This window comes from Annulohypoxylon maeteangense (assembly GCF_022496945.1).
Source record: "Annulohypoxylon maeteangense strain CBS 123835 unplaced genomic scaffold GGS22scaffold_22, whole genome shotgun sequence".
In the NCBI taxonomy this organism is placed as follows: domain Eukaryota; kingdom Fungi; phylum Ascomycota; class Sordariomycetes; order Xylariales; family Hypoxylaceae; genus Annulohypoxylon; species Annulohypoxylon maeteangense.
In genome coordinates this window covers 391,291-405,739 of record NW_025953269.1, presented here as the reverse complement: position 1 = coordinate 405,739, position 14,449 = coordinate 391,291, and the positions used below count along the sequence as shown (strand labels likewise).

At 46.5% G+C, this 14,449-nt stretch overlaps 3 protein-coding genes across 3 annotated transcripts; 2 read left to right on the top strand and 1 right to left on the bottom strand.

Moving 5' to 3' along the window:
- Nucleotides 1-273: 273 nt before the first annotated feature.
- Nucleotides 274-3,653, top strand: GGS22DRAFT_173887 (uncharacterized protein). The gene has a single exon (XM_047963003.1). The coding sequence runs from the start codon at nucleotides 902-904 to the stop codon at nucleotides 3,044-3,046; it is 2,145 nt and encodes a 714-aa protein (XP_047814809.1). The 5' UTR covers nucleotides 274-901; the 3' UTR covers nucleotides 3,047-3,653.
- A 1,390-nt stretch (nucleotides 3,654-5,043) lies between these two features.
- Nucleotides 5,044-6,593, bottom strand: GGS22DRAFT_78468 (uncharacterized protein). Its single transcript, XM_047968094.1, has 2 exons — nucleotides 6,243-6,593; nucleotides 5,044-6,163 (listed from the first exon to the last, which is right to left on the bottom strand). Exons 1-2 carry the CDS (start codon nucleotides 6,312-6,314, stop codon nucleotides 5,156-5,158), a joined length of 1,080 nt encoding a protein of 359 aa, XP_047814808.1. The 5' UTR covers nucleotides 6,315-6,593; the 3' UTR covers nucleotides 5,044-5,155.
- Nucleotides 6,594-11,035: 4,442 nt separating this feature from the next.
- GGS22DRAFT_78444 (putative peptidase family-domain-containing protein) lies at nucleotides 11,036-14,449 on the top strand. The gene is made up of 4 exons (XM_047968093.1): nucleotides 11,036-11,537; nucleotides 11,672-13,394; nucleotides 13,446-13,572; nucleotides 13,632-14,449. Exons 1-4 carry the CDS (start codon nucleotides 11,172-11,174, stop codon nucleotides 13,726-13,728), a joined length of 2,313 nt encoding a protein of 770 aa, XP_047814807.1. The 5' UTR covers nucleotides 11,036-11,171; the 3' UTR covers nucleotides 13,729-14,449.

Below are 14,449 nucleotides of genomic sequence, written 5' to 3'. Positions count from 1 at the left end.
GTTCAAGTAACAGATGTCGAGATAATCCATTTTTAAACTAGGATAAGAGAAGGTCATCTCGAATGATTACTACTACGCTACTATTATGCTACTATTATACTACTACCTTTCTGTCGCTATAAAACGGCATGTTGGAGTTTTGTTAAGGCTATCGCAATAATATGCTGTGGCGTTTTCATGCGGCTGAAGGGGGTGCCGTTGCTTCAGGTGTGTCGCAAGTCAGGGGTTAAAGTGTTTTACCCCACACTCTTTAAAGGCAATCCTGAGGCTATCGACTCTCCTCAGGGGTTTTCCCCTGTCTAGAATGTCTCCGCCGCTTTGTTTCTTCCAACGCTCAACCAACCAATCCCGTCGTCCCTTTCCTTCACCTTCAAACATGCTATACAGGGTCTTGTCCTTAGCGACGGCGAGCAATGGCCGTGCAGGCTACTTAGTTGGTAGCAATCTTCTCTCCTGGGCTGCTAGCGTAGTATTCTCGGGTAATTCAGTCTCGTTATGGTTGACTGACACCTCTCTGGCCTCGCTGCTTGACAGGCCTTAGTCTGTTTGTCTCGCTCGTGTGAAGCCACAACACCATCTCTATTCCCATTCGCTTCTTTCCATCTAGTACAATTCATTTTCTTTTCTGAGCTTCATTTTTGCTCCTCTCTTGCGTAGAGCGCTAAATCGCTTCCTCCTCTGTTTTCCAGGGGAAAATAACGAGTATTATCATATTCTTCACAAATCGTCGTTGATGATCTTATGATCGTAGACCGGCCGACACGGCCGCCTCCCTTTTTTTTCTCTTTCGTATAACTTCAATTTGTTTAAAATTCATTTGCCCAGAGTGGCGGTAATTATCTCTCATCTTTCATCTTAAGCTTCTGCGACAGGTATCGCCTACTCTTGATAGTCTACGATCATGGCATCGATCACAACTCGCAACGGTCAAAGGTGTACGGCAGTGCCGAAAGTAGCAAAGATACTACTTGCATCAAATTCATCCTCGACTTCGTTATCGTCTTCATCTTCGTCAACATCGACATCGACTTCGACATCTTCAACTTCAACTTCTATCTCTACATCAACATTAACATCAGCATCAGTATCTTCTACTTCGGCTTCGAGTATAAGTACGACCTCATCTTTATTATTCGCGTCTTCATCTTCTACATCTATATCGATCCCGACCGATCCCCAGGCGACTCCGGTTGACAACCCAGCACAACCGGACTCTGCCACTCAAATTTCGTCGGATACATCTTCAAGTGCTTCAAGTACAATAAGTACCGCAGCAATAGCTAATACGCCTCCAGTATTTATACAACCGGCGATAGGTCAGAGTGCTGACCAGTCACCATCTACTGACCAGTCAACTGATCAGACCACCTCGGCGCTACCGGCGTCGATCGTTAGCACAGCTAACGACGCCTCTCTCCCTTCTGATTCTGGGGTCCTTACTGATGCTGGACCTACGCCGTCTCAACCAGGGGATCAGACACAAAGTACAAATGCACCGACTACAGACGGCGCAGCACCGGCGCAGTCGCTGACTGGCCAACCGGGGGATTCATCTATAGTAACTGGTTTAGACGGAAACACAGCGACCCTAACAGCAGGCGCAACGCAATCTATAGGGTCATCGTCAGTGGAAACGGAGACAAACGGAGGAGGTCTGTCAACGACCCAACAGCAAGTCACCGGCAATGCCATCACAACGCAGCAGACGATAGCGATAGCTGGTGGTGTAGTTGGAGGAGTCATATTCATTTCCTCTTTGGCATTCTTAATCTGGATATGGCGAAAGAGGAAGATGCATGGGCGGAGGAGTACACTATTAACACCATTATCTCCAGATGCAACTTTCCGTGACCGCGAGAAAGACCCGTATCTTATTGATCGGTCATCCCTGGGTCCGACGCCAATGTCCGAGAAGCTTTGGGCCGTTGTTGGTATGAAGTATAAGAGATTGCGCGGAAGGGTCAACGATATTGTAGCCCGTAGCAACAGCCCAAGCCCAAGCGTCAACCTTGACCGTGGGAACTCACAATTTGGCCCACTCGATGGAGCGCATAGTCGAAATAATTCAAATGCCGGAATCATAGGAGGCCCGCCAACTACCAAGGGCCGCTTCGTGGACTGGTGGGGTCGGTTGGCGGAAGACGGAAATTTCAACTGGCGACTACGTCACGAATCGAAGGCTGATGCGATAAATAACGAGTCGTACTCAGTTCCGAAGTCTACAGGCAATAACAATGCGCCGAGAGTTCCCTCTCAGCCTGACTTCCTCACACTTTTAAATATGGACGACAGGCAACTCGAGCAAGCGGCAAGGGTGCGAAATAGCGTGAGAGGAAGCCAACGTCGATCGATATCTATGGGCAATGAACAGCATTTCCTCGGTGGTCTTGGATTAAACTTCGACGACCCCTTTTCTGATGTCAATGCCATAGGCAACAACACGGCTAAAGCGAAGCCTGTAGTTGTTTCAGCAGCAAACAACCCATTTTCGGATGCGAACGCCATCGCGGCACCATCAGCTGTGGCAAATGGCGGTCTCGCAACATACGTACAAAATGTTCGACGCTCGCGTGGACACAGCGTAAATGGCGGCGGTATCAGCCGGCAACCGAGTAACGCAGGTACCCGCATGAACAGCGCGATGAACAGCATGTATCGCGAGTCTAATGCGAGCATATCTACGGTCGGCACCCGACGCAACAAATTCCGCTCCGACCCATTCGATCTAGATCGCCCGGATCTGCTAAGCGCCAACTCCAGCTTTGACGCCACCGTAAGGGAATCTAGTCGCAGCAGCAAGGGGGCGCCGGTACCGGTGCCCAATACGCCACGGCAGGCACACGTGCGCACCGAGAGTTTCACGTCGAAATATTCGAGCGGCGTGAGTGGTGTGAGCATGAGTATGAGCCAGTGGAGCGATCCCGGCCCGGATGTCGGCCCAGCGGCCGCAAGATACACGCCCACGCCGGATAACGGGATCGCGCGTAGGGACTCGGATACGCGGCGGAGCGGCGGTAGTCAGGGGAGCGTAGGCAAGGCGTTATAGTTGTCGCTCCCGTACGGTACCTGAATTCCAGGTACGAACGGGAGGATATACATATACGGCAGTCTAGGGCATAATGGGTGGAAGAAAAGATCACCGATGGTGATGAGGCATGAAGCGCACGCCGTCGCCTGTTTGATTATCGCATAGTTATACCGAAAAGGGTAGCTTGGAGTTACTGGTGCGATGCATTGCTGTTCTTTTTTCTATTTTTTACATTTTATATTCGTGTTGGGTGATGATACCCGGCGACCACACTCTCGCTTATGATACCTACCCAGTACTTCGAAGGAAGGGGACAGAAAACGAGGACGTCTCCCGCCTGAGCAAACAGAAGCAGTGTTCTTTTTTATGGTTCGAGACAAAAGAGGGAAAGGTGTGATATACCCTGTTCCTGAATACAATACCCAAGCTAGGGAAATGAGAGTCGAGACGTGTAACTTTAGGAGAGATCTTGGAAAGTTTGATCAAGACGTGGACGAGAGACGAGGGATGGATAGACGAAGAGATGGAAGATATATATACCCGCGCTGATAACGTGGGATGTGTGTAATGGAAACGTTCGCGCAGATGAGAGTCAGATCAGTTGAATCAAAAGTTCTGAAGTTTAGTTGTTTATCTCGAGGTGTGCTGTGATTTGACTATTGCCATTGCCACCTACCTAGGTACATTGCCTAGATATCTACCTACATACATACGTAGCGCAACGTAATACACACATGTGCATGTAGTAGATGTACCTAGCGAGCCTGTTGATTGGAATCTTGGCTACTGTAACATTCTATATCATCCATTGATAGTAGTGCATAGGACGGCTACTTGAGTGGTATCCAACGTGAGCTTACGTACATACAGAAAATGACACTGATACCTACATTCTAGCGAATAGAAATTAGGAGGCATATTCATACTTAGCTGATCCTCAGCTAAAGTCTCTCAGCATACACAATTTTTGTGTCTAGGGGATTGAAGTTATACCCAATCGCAAAATCAACATGGTAAAGACTAAACTGAAACACAGATAAACAAATATCACACGATTCATCCATTGGAAAACCTACCGATGTAACTATCTAAACTACCTAGTAGAGGTATCAATCACGCAAGTAAATCGCCGACCATATCTCCCTTTAAGCGTCGACAAACGCGACACCAAAGCTGGGAAGAGTAGAGGGGTACCCCTGACAAACCCCGCTACCCCCTGAAGTCCAGCGCCTCCTCATTGGCTAATAACTCTACGCGGAACGCGAAAATTCCCGTCGCGAGTTTAATGACGCGTTTTAGCGTCACATCTCGCATGTTTTTCTCTCTTGCAACCATACGAAAGGAGCAATATCACATGCACTTTATTCTCACATTACGACAACAATTACTTCTCATTGTCCAATTCGTTCAATTATCTATCTCCGCATCTTCTCTATCCTCGATTGAGTATGACAAGCATTACGAAACCATGCAATTGTCATCGTCGGGACTCGTCGGGTGTTGCGAGGAAAAGCAAACAGACTCGCGTTGTCAGAGTGTGATGTTGATGTGATGTGTGAGTGAGCTAGAACTACACGTCCTCTCCCCCGATATGCGTGGTGCCTCCACCCTATTCCGTCCTATCAGGCCATCCTGACTCCTACCAGGTGGTCATTATCGCAAGGCTATGCAACAGGTTTCCCCGTCTCGCAAAAACAAAGAAACAAGAATACTAAAATGCAGGTGTAGGTAGAGGGTTACCGAATCTTACAGGTTTAGTAGAAGAAGAAAAAAAAATCAAATTGATGATAATCGAGGGTTGATGACTTGATACCGTGACCAATAGACTCCGCGCATCCCGCGTTGCTGACCGAGAGAAAATAGAAAAAGTCCGTATCCTGTGTTGTACAAGCGTATCGACCATTGTGGTCTATCCATCCATCCATCCATCCCGTAGAAACATCCATACTAAGTGGTCATGGCCAAAGCCGGGTATTGTCGTCCGTTTGTTTGCGTATGTGTGGTATGTGCACACTAAGTAAAAAGGGGGCATCGAAGTAGATATCGAAGGGAAGGGAAGGGAAGAGAAGGCAATCCGTAATTATCCCAACATTAAATACTAGTAGAATAAGAGAACACCTGCAAGGTTTAAGGTAGACCAAGCACAGGATCGTCAAACGTTAACCGTCGTCTCGCCCCGCTCAAGGGCGTCTTCGCTGTAGGCGTCCTAAGCGACAGCGGTGTCTTCCATGGTTTTTGTGCCGGGCTGGGCGTGATATTGACGAAGTCTGAAATATCGAAAGGCTGACCAGGGGTGGTCGGGAAAAGGTTACCACCTCCCGGTGTCGTCATCATAGACGAGGGAAGTGCAAGGTCTTTCTTAGGAGGGGGTGTGGAAGGGGGATCCATACGAGTTTTGGTCGAATGTGTTGCGGGTGAGGGAGATGCCGCTAGATAGAGTAACAAATCTGCGCCCTCTTCAGATTTCTGACCGTTTGCTGCGTTCCTGTCCCTGCCCCGGCGATTGAGCGCCCTGCTGCGCATAGGAGGTGTTCGTGGAGGTGATTGGTGGTGGTTGACCGCAAAAGAATGCGCTGGTAAGAGGTCGTCATCATCATCCGAAATTGCCGCAAAATTCGGTGTAAGATCCACAGAGGGGCGACGTGCGCTTTGGAAGAAAGAAATATCTGGTCCGGTAGACGTCGTGAAGTGTTGTTGCCTTCGTGGCTTGATAGGAGAGGATTGGGTTAGTTGGCGGTGTGTCCTCCAAGACCCATGTCCATATGAAGCATTGAAAGACTTGTAGGCGGTGGGCGAGGTACGGAATCGCTTAGTCGGACTTGACATGGCCATATCCATATCGAATGATGCCATGTGATATGTGCGCTTGCGATGACCGGTGCTGCCATTGCTCGACCCGATGGCATCCGAAAAGAGGGGGGCTTTGAGCGGGGAGCTCATGAGCGTTCTACTACTGGGATACGGTAGCTCTGATGTGCTGGACGAAGAGTCGGATTGGACATCGCCGTCGATGAGACGTTTTCGTCGGATCTCCTCTTCGATCTTGGGCTCGATGTTATCGAGTGACAAGTCCTCCCATCCATGCTTAGTCTTGAATTGTGCCAGAGCCAGTCGACCTTGTAACCTTCGGGCGATCTGTCATCGTGAAAAAAAGAATGTTAGGTCCTGATATCGTCTTGGTCGTCTGGTAGGTAGACTAGATTTTTCAACATACCTTGCTAACTTCCACTCGTTTAAGGACCTTATCTGCGACAGCCTCTGGCTGCTTCTTTAACGGCGACGACATGTTCCCTTGCTGAGACCAGAGGCCAGAGATTCTTCTTAGTTTCTCCCCCTAAGTTCTAAGTGACGTTCGTCGAGTGGTTATCAGAAAAAATATTGCGGGGAGGGAGGATGATTGGGTCGAGTTGTTGGCCGGGCGCTTGCTGGTGTAAGCGAAGGGGGGTTGATGGTTACTCAGGAGGATCGAGGATATTATTGATAGGTATGGATGGTAGGATGGAATTAGGTATCAGGAATACCGATTTTTCTAAGTCTCAGGTATATTAAAATGAATCTCGAAGTTGATCGGTATGAAGACTTTTTTAGAGTGAGTGGATAGAAGAAGAAAAAAACAAAGTGTATAGATGTATACTGTAACTGTAAAACTTTGGTAATGAACGACGATGGGTGAGGATGGAGTGCGTTAGGGAAGGAAAAAAAGTCAATTCAGTTGGCGGAGATACAAACCAAGGATCTTTGATCCCGCAAAGGAAAATAGTGCTGAACTAAAAGTTTTACTAATAAGAATGGTCCTAGCCCATGGTCTAGTTCCATTCTACGGTACTTGCACCTAATTGACCTTGCTAGGCTAACCCAGTAAGGGTTAACACTTTACATTCCTCTCTCCATGGAAACCGGGTGATGCAATAAAATTGATGTTTTAAGCCCGAGCTCAGCTTCCCTTGGGTCTTCACCTGGGTCTTTGGGAAACCGCTAACCCTCAGCACCTGCCTAGATCTCATAGGGCCAGAAATTCAGCGCCCATAGCACGATACACAAGCATCTTTAGGGAGTTCGTCATATCCACTAATTTACCAGCTACATACTGGGAACCAATAAGGTCGCTCCCAAAGGACTAGGATATTTTTATTCACCCAATCGTTTCTTGGACGGGCTGGTCAACTGCAGGACTGCCTGCGAACAATCATCATATATTTACAATGCCATGTTTTCATAGGTCAGCGTCTACGCTGAAGGCTATGACTGAAGCTTACTGGTGTTTGTTCCCTCTTCTTTTCCCAGCTGACATGACCATGATCATTTTATGGATACTTATTATCCATACTGCGGGACATTGGGAAGGCTTGGCCCAAACCCAACAAAACTTGACTGGAAAGGGGATGATAGAGAACATTTATTCCTATTTTCTTCGAAGTGAAGCCTAATTCTTTACTAATAAGACATGCTAAAAATTAGGGGATAGGAAAAATGGGACATGAGAAAGGGGAAAAGGGAAAGAAGGGGAATGGTCTTTTTCACTAACATAGCAATACAATTGTTATTATAGCACGACGGAATAAGAAATTCTTATAGGCCAGGGTGAGGACTAATACAGCAACATTTCTAGACATAACATTGCTTATCAGCATCCCTATTTACATACGTTGCTCTACTATGTAGAAACTAGCAACAAGATATGAATGAGCTTATTACGGTGCGATCTACAATGTTGTCTTAGCAGATAACTACCAGATACCCAGGTAAGCTTCTTTCCACCGGTTATATAACATATTTTGAAGACATAAAACTGAAGAGGCCAGACTAGCTTGAATTTTAACTGAGTGGATTGTATCAGTGGTTAAGGGGCAAAGGAGGGAACATTTGTAGCTGGGGATCTCATCTGTCTCCACTAGTGGTTGACCTCAGGTTTCTTCGCATACTAGAATCATAAGAATTGTCGTGTATTAAAGGGGATTCTAAGGAGGGCTAGGATAGCCTTTTATCATTCTTCCATTTGATACATGATATAGCGAGATTCGTGGCATGCGACCTCTCATCCGAAAATGGAAGCCAATTTAAACCCCTGTTAAACGAAAGCAGGGCTAAAACGCCGCGAAAACGTGCTATACCCGCATTTACTGCAAACACTTTAAAGCATGAAAGCTTGCTCTTTGTCTACTTACCAAGTACCATTCATGCTATTACATACTTAGTAATTATATCTTTCCAGTAAAAGAGTTCGGCTTGGCTGTACAACTACTCATCTGACTTGCCAGCCTTATGGGCGATGATGCTCCATGATATTGTATATTAATATCAGGAACCCAATCGGATACGGGTCGTACAGCAGTTACATTGCATAGGTAGGTAGGTAAGTACCTACCTACTGTTTCTATCTCTTATCGGCAACTTGTACTAGTAAAGGTTTCAAAGAAACCCATAAGTCTTAACTAATGCCGAACCTCGTATTGCGTATTCACAACATAATCGACACACTATAAGATAGTCCAGATTATACGTAGCTTTTTGAGGATAGAGAAGTGAGGATACGAGATTTTGCTGGACGACGAATTCCCGCCTACTATATCGTAAGGACGTAAGGCCGACATGCACATGCCGCACGGATATGCGCCAATGTTGATCATGGAGAACACACAGTATACTCCGCCCAGATTAAACCTGCCACTGCGTCTCTGCATCTGCATTTATGACCTGACAGGATCAGGGGAACACCTAATATTTTGTGCGAACCTGTCACAGTTTTACAAATGCGCAAGGTCAAGCAAGTAAGGAATGTAAGACTACCTACCTAGGTAGACTTACTATGTACGTGTAACTTTGTGGAATAGAGTTAAAGAGGACTCTGGGTATCTTTCGGGTCGGACCGGTTAACATCTGTGGGAGAACCTTAAACGTCCGTTTGGAATTCCAGCTGTTCTTATTCCAATGCACCTGCGTTTGGTAATTTCAAGGTTAGTAATAGGAACTGCTGAGTAGGAAGGCGCAAATATCCATCTATGGTATCTAAGAGGTAGGTACCTACAAAACCCGGATACCAAACCTGTTTATGCTGCTTATCAAGGTAAGATATTGATTATTGCATACAAGTATTTCCTCCAATGAATACATTTTCCTTTCCGAAGGTAAACCCAACAACGCCATTGGACTTTCACCTTGTCATATACATGATATTTAAGTTGAACTTCGCAGTACCCATCAACATTCAACATCATCCCGTTATTTGTGTTACGGATAGGACGTGTTAAATTTCTTTTTCGGCGTTTCGAATAAGAACTTGCGGGGGTATACTTGAATCATTGTAAATCAAGTCAACGGCGAGTTACCGATAGACAAATCAGATACGCTCACACCTTCGCTGCATTTATGATCTATCATCGGGCGGTTACATGGCTTGACAGTGCCAGAGATACACTGCACAACCTCGAGGGACACCTAAACATCATTTTGCGCACGAAACACATACATTCTGCCGTACTCCGATACATTGTCGATGTCAATAACCTAACTCAGCAACTACTTAATCGAATTCATCTTCATTCAACACCAAGATTCTCTATTAAAATACTAGTGTAGTTAGTTTGCATGCCCTGTTCTTCAACCCTCGTTGATATCTTGAACAACAACGCCTGCGCAATCACACCCACTTAGTTCTGCATGTACCAGTACCACCACCTCCCAACGCCCAATAATAAACAATATAAACATATCGAGATTCTTGCATGACCTAGTCACAACATTGCGACCTTGTCACGGCACTCCAAGTGCAGGTCTGCCAGGCTGCCAGGTCAACCTTTTAGACGCTTTGTCCCTAACATATTACTGTATTACCTGTCAGTACGGTATCTGCCGGTAACGCTATCCGACAGCATCCGAACTTTTCTTGCTTTGCAAGTGTACCTACTAATAGGTACCTAGCATGTAAGTAAGGCCTACATTTTTAAGTCTTTTTTTAATTCCCATTCAAGTGTAAATCTCAGTTTCGGAAATACCTACAATCCATTAATAGGATATATCACGGATCCGTACATGTACCCGTACCTAAGTAGGTACGTATCCCGGAGCCTCGCGGCCCTTGCGTAGCGACTTCTCGTATCCAAATTTTCAACTTCCAAATAGGACAAGCGTCCTTCCTTGGAAGGCTTGGTTGAACTTGGTTGGACCTAATTTCAGCGAGCCAAAAGAATCCCACTAGTTTCATAGCCCACTTTAAGCAGTATCTGGCTACATCCAGTTACCCACTTATCAGCCGCGACGTCATCATCATTCGTCAATTCGTCAACATCCCGCCCGTAGACACATGTCAATCCGGTGTCAATCTACATTCTAGAGCTCTGATCGCTCTGATCGTCTGTCCAATCTAGCTGACCACATTCAATTGTACCACAGCCCGTACAGACAGACCTGTATTCGCTGTATTCGCTGTAGTACTCGTTGTACTTTAGGATTACGGAATACGTTACGGAATACGGCTTGATCGATGAATCGGTCCTTTAACTAGAACCAACATTTGTTTTATCTTCTTTCTTAGAGTTGTCAGAAGTCTTCTCTCAAGAGGAGAGGCTACCTTACTCTCGTTTCGTTTTATTGTTTTCGATAACACCTATCAACCTGACTTTGCTGAGGTAATTCTGGTACCCCGTAACAGGTTCTAAGGTTGATGCAACCTTTACGATAGCAGCAGAACGGATACCAATAGCCGAAGCTACATGTTTCCAAGGTTCATACGCACTAGTCGATCGTTGAAGATCTATCTACCTACACTCCACTTCGTCCTATCTGGTCTCCCGGTGCTCTCCCAACCACGCAACACTCACTTCTTACTTCATAAAGTGAATCATCCTACCGCTTTCTCTCTTTTCCCTCCTTAACCTACTTGATTACCTAGGTAATCAGTTACGTTCGTTAGGGAAGCTTACCAGCTGTGTTAGTCGGACTAACAGTAGCCGTTTGCTTCCCTTTTCTTAAAATAGCTCTGGGAAGATTAGCTACTAAACTAGACTGGCTACTCGATATTACGAAAGAAAACAAAACAAACCCAACTTTCTATCCTTCGAGATTTGATTTACTTTATAACGATTGTATTTCTCAGCTTACCTTTGAAGAATCGACTGCATAATTCTCACCGAAGTCGAGAATCACCATGGCGCCTTCGTTCTTAAATTTCAAAGACTTTCGACGACGGTCGCGAGCTAGCATCCGCACTGATCGTTCTACTGACACTTCGAGTTACGATGACCACCAGAGCCAGAACACAACTCCTACCAACGGGTCAATTACGCCACCTTCCATAACGGCCAATTCGGACCCGGCTCTTAATGCCCAATTAAAAGACCTACCTCAACCTCCTCCAGTTCCCGCCAACAGGCCGCCACCTCAACCAAACTCTAACAATAGATATGGTGTATCCGGGATGGCTGGGCTGGGGTCTCCTGCGCTGAACGGCAAATCCTCACTGCCTGTATCTCAATACTCTCCTCGAATTACTAACCTTGGAGAAAATACATGGGTACGATAAAAAAAACCTTCCCTTTGTTTAGAGCCTTCAACGGTACTAGTCTTGACTAAACTGTTGGGAGAAAATAAATATGGCCAGAATCTATCTGTGGATGCTATTGTTAATATATACTGATTCCTTGGTAGGTCTCGCAAAAGATTCTCCTCATCAATGGTATGGTAGGGGAGCCAGGACAGCGATCGCTCGAGGGATCTGTTACAGTTTGCAAGCTAGATGATGGATTCCCACCAACGTACTGGCCAGTCTGCGAGTCGCAGTTCAAAGCTATGGTATACCTTGTGCCTGGCGCAAATAGACTTCGTTTCGATTTCTCGAGCCCGAAGCTCGCCAACAGTGGTTCTTCAAACCCGATACATTCGTCATATCTCACAGTGCACATGGTCCCCCCGATGAACTCACCGCCGCTGCAACTTGCCATTCTCCTTGCCAAGGACTCTCCGGGCACCTTCGATGCTGTTCCTGCCCGAGTGGAGAGGGAAGGCAATGACCTCGATACAGCTATTCGCAAATTCCGAATGGCCGCTTACCTATGGCAAGCTTTTACCGCCGAACAGATGTGGAGAAATAAGCTCGGACGACGAGTGTTTAGATTTGAAGAAGAGTGGACTACAGGCACTTGCAATTATCGGGATAGGGAGATGGGCATGATGCGATCAGAGGCACGCATTCACGTTATCCGATCAGACAAGACGATGGCCGAAATTAGAGACCTGGATATCGCGCAGCAAAATCCCAACGCGACGAAGAAGGGTGATCTTTATGGTATTGCTACAGATGCGCTGAAAAACTATTTTAAGCCACTTCCAGGGCAGACGCAGTATGTTTCAGTGTTGATCCTAGACTCGCACTGGGATACGCAATCAAAGATCGTCACCGGACATGCAGCCTTGGGCGGCAATTCCGGAGATCTACACATGGCAATTTTCGGGTCCCATTGTCTACAAAGCTATCCTACGAGTTTTGAAGAGGTTGTCCCTGCATTTACTGACTGTACCCCCACCGACACTAACTTCGTCGCCAATGACTGCAATGAATCTGGAAGCTCTTGGGAAGCCGCCAATATCGGGATTGGCGCCCATCTTCACGAAACCGGTCATCTTTTCGGATGTCCGCATCAGGAAAATGGAGTTATGTTAAGAGACTATGTCACATTGAATCGTACATTCGTGGCCCACGAGGCTTACGCCACACGAACTAAGTCGAAAGGAGGGCCGGTGTCTCAAGCCGACGAGTGTACCTGGCACCGCCTTGATTGCCTACGATTCCGCAGCCACCCTTGTTTTAGGCTCCCGAACGATCCGATTTTAAACCCAGACGGAAGTGTCCAAGCTTGGCCGGTCGAGAATGGACATGTTCAGATAACAGCAGCTACGGGTGTGTCGTTTATAGAAATCTATCCTGAAGGTGACGATCTCTGCCACACTTGGATCGAATACCCGATGGAGAGTGGTCCAGTGCAGCGAAACCTAACCCTTACAGAACAAGAACTTCGCGACAGACTCCCAGAGAAAAAGCGAAAATCGAAGATAAAGGTCTGCATTAAATCACACGGCGGTGGGAATCTTGACATAAATGACTTCCATGACTTATGCTCCAAGTCATCTTCCCTGAAGATATCTTTTGGTAAATCAGCGTATCGCAGTGATAAGCTTGGCTTCTCGCAAATGGAGGGAAGTGAGCCGCAAGAGTTCCTTTTCACAAGTGTCACGCAAAAAACTCGAGTTCTCTCTCGTGTGATAGTTTATCATGGATTTGCTTTGGACGGACTCGAGTTTTCCTACGATGACGGTTCCAGCCAGTTGTTTGGAAAGCGTGGGGGCAAGCCTGGCGGCGATACGTTTGAGATGGGTTAGTTATCACCGATCTTTTGTGGGCAACATTTATTCCTAACAGCTTTAGATATTCGACGAGGCGAATACATCACTGGTTTCTTTGTGAGGTCAGGTCTATGGATAGACGGCATCCAGGTCCTGACGAGCCTGGGAAGAAAGTCACCCATCTACGGCAATGCGCATGGTGGATCTCCGTACGTCTTGACTATTTCTATATCACGTTTTGATCGAGGTTGCTAATAAGACTACTTAGTCACACACTACTTCCACCGCGCGGCTACACTGTCTGTGGAGTGTCAGGATCCTGTGCAGCTTGGATTGACGGTTTTGGCGTCATCATCGCGCGATGAATAAGACATTCGGTATAAACTCCGAATGAGTGATAAGGGTGGTGAATACAGGAAACTGCACTCGCCTCGCCCTAATGGCGGATTACTAGTTGCATCCTCGAGGGATTTGATGGGTTTTCGCATCTGCATATTCATTTTGTTACGGACGGCATAATATCCCCGGCATACACAGGATTCGCTACTTGGGTTTTCTCTTGTCTTATTCGCTTCGCATCTAGCATACATAATTACCGCATCATATTCGCGTCGGACCATTGGAGTGTCCAGGGAAAGGGTCAGGTTTTGATCTGGCAAGCATAGCAAGACGGGCAGGCAATCCGGTACCATTCTGATAGGTGGAAAACGGTTGGTAGTAGGGCTCAGGGGTTGGCTTCATTAAGCTAAATCATTGGAGATATACACGTCCGAGATAACGTAAGTGACGTTGTCTTTCGAAAGAGAATACCCTAATTATTCGTGCTGGCTCTTTTTCATCAGTCGAGCTAGTCGGGGAGATGATGATAGAGATGGTGGTGTTGCTACCCAAATCTTTGTACATAGAGAGTGAGCAGCATCCAGGAACTAATAGTGTGTCTCTGTGCCAAAAGGAGCCACTTCGAAATGCGTCGTGTTAGTTTGTGAATGGTTGACATGACGGTGCCATTTAGAGGAGTTGGATTGTACGAGCACCTATACCTAGCACAATTTATCTATCGGCATTGAATATGACGACTTAGAAGGT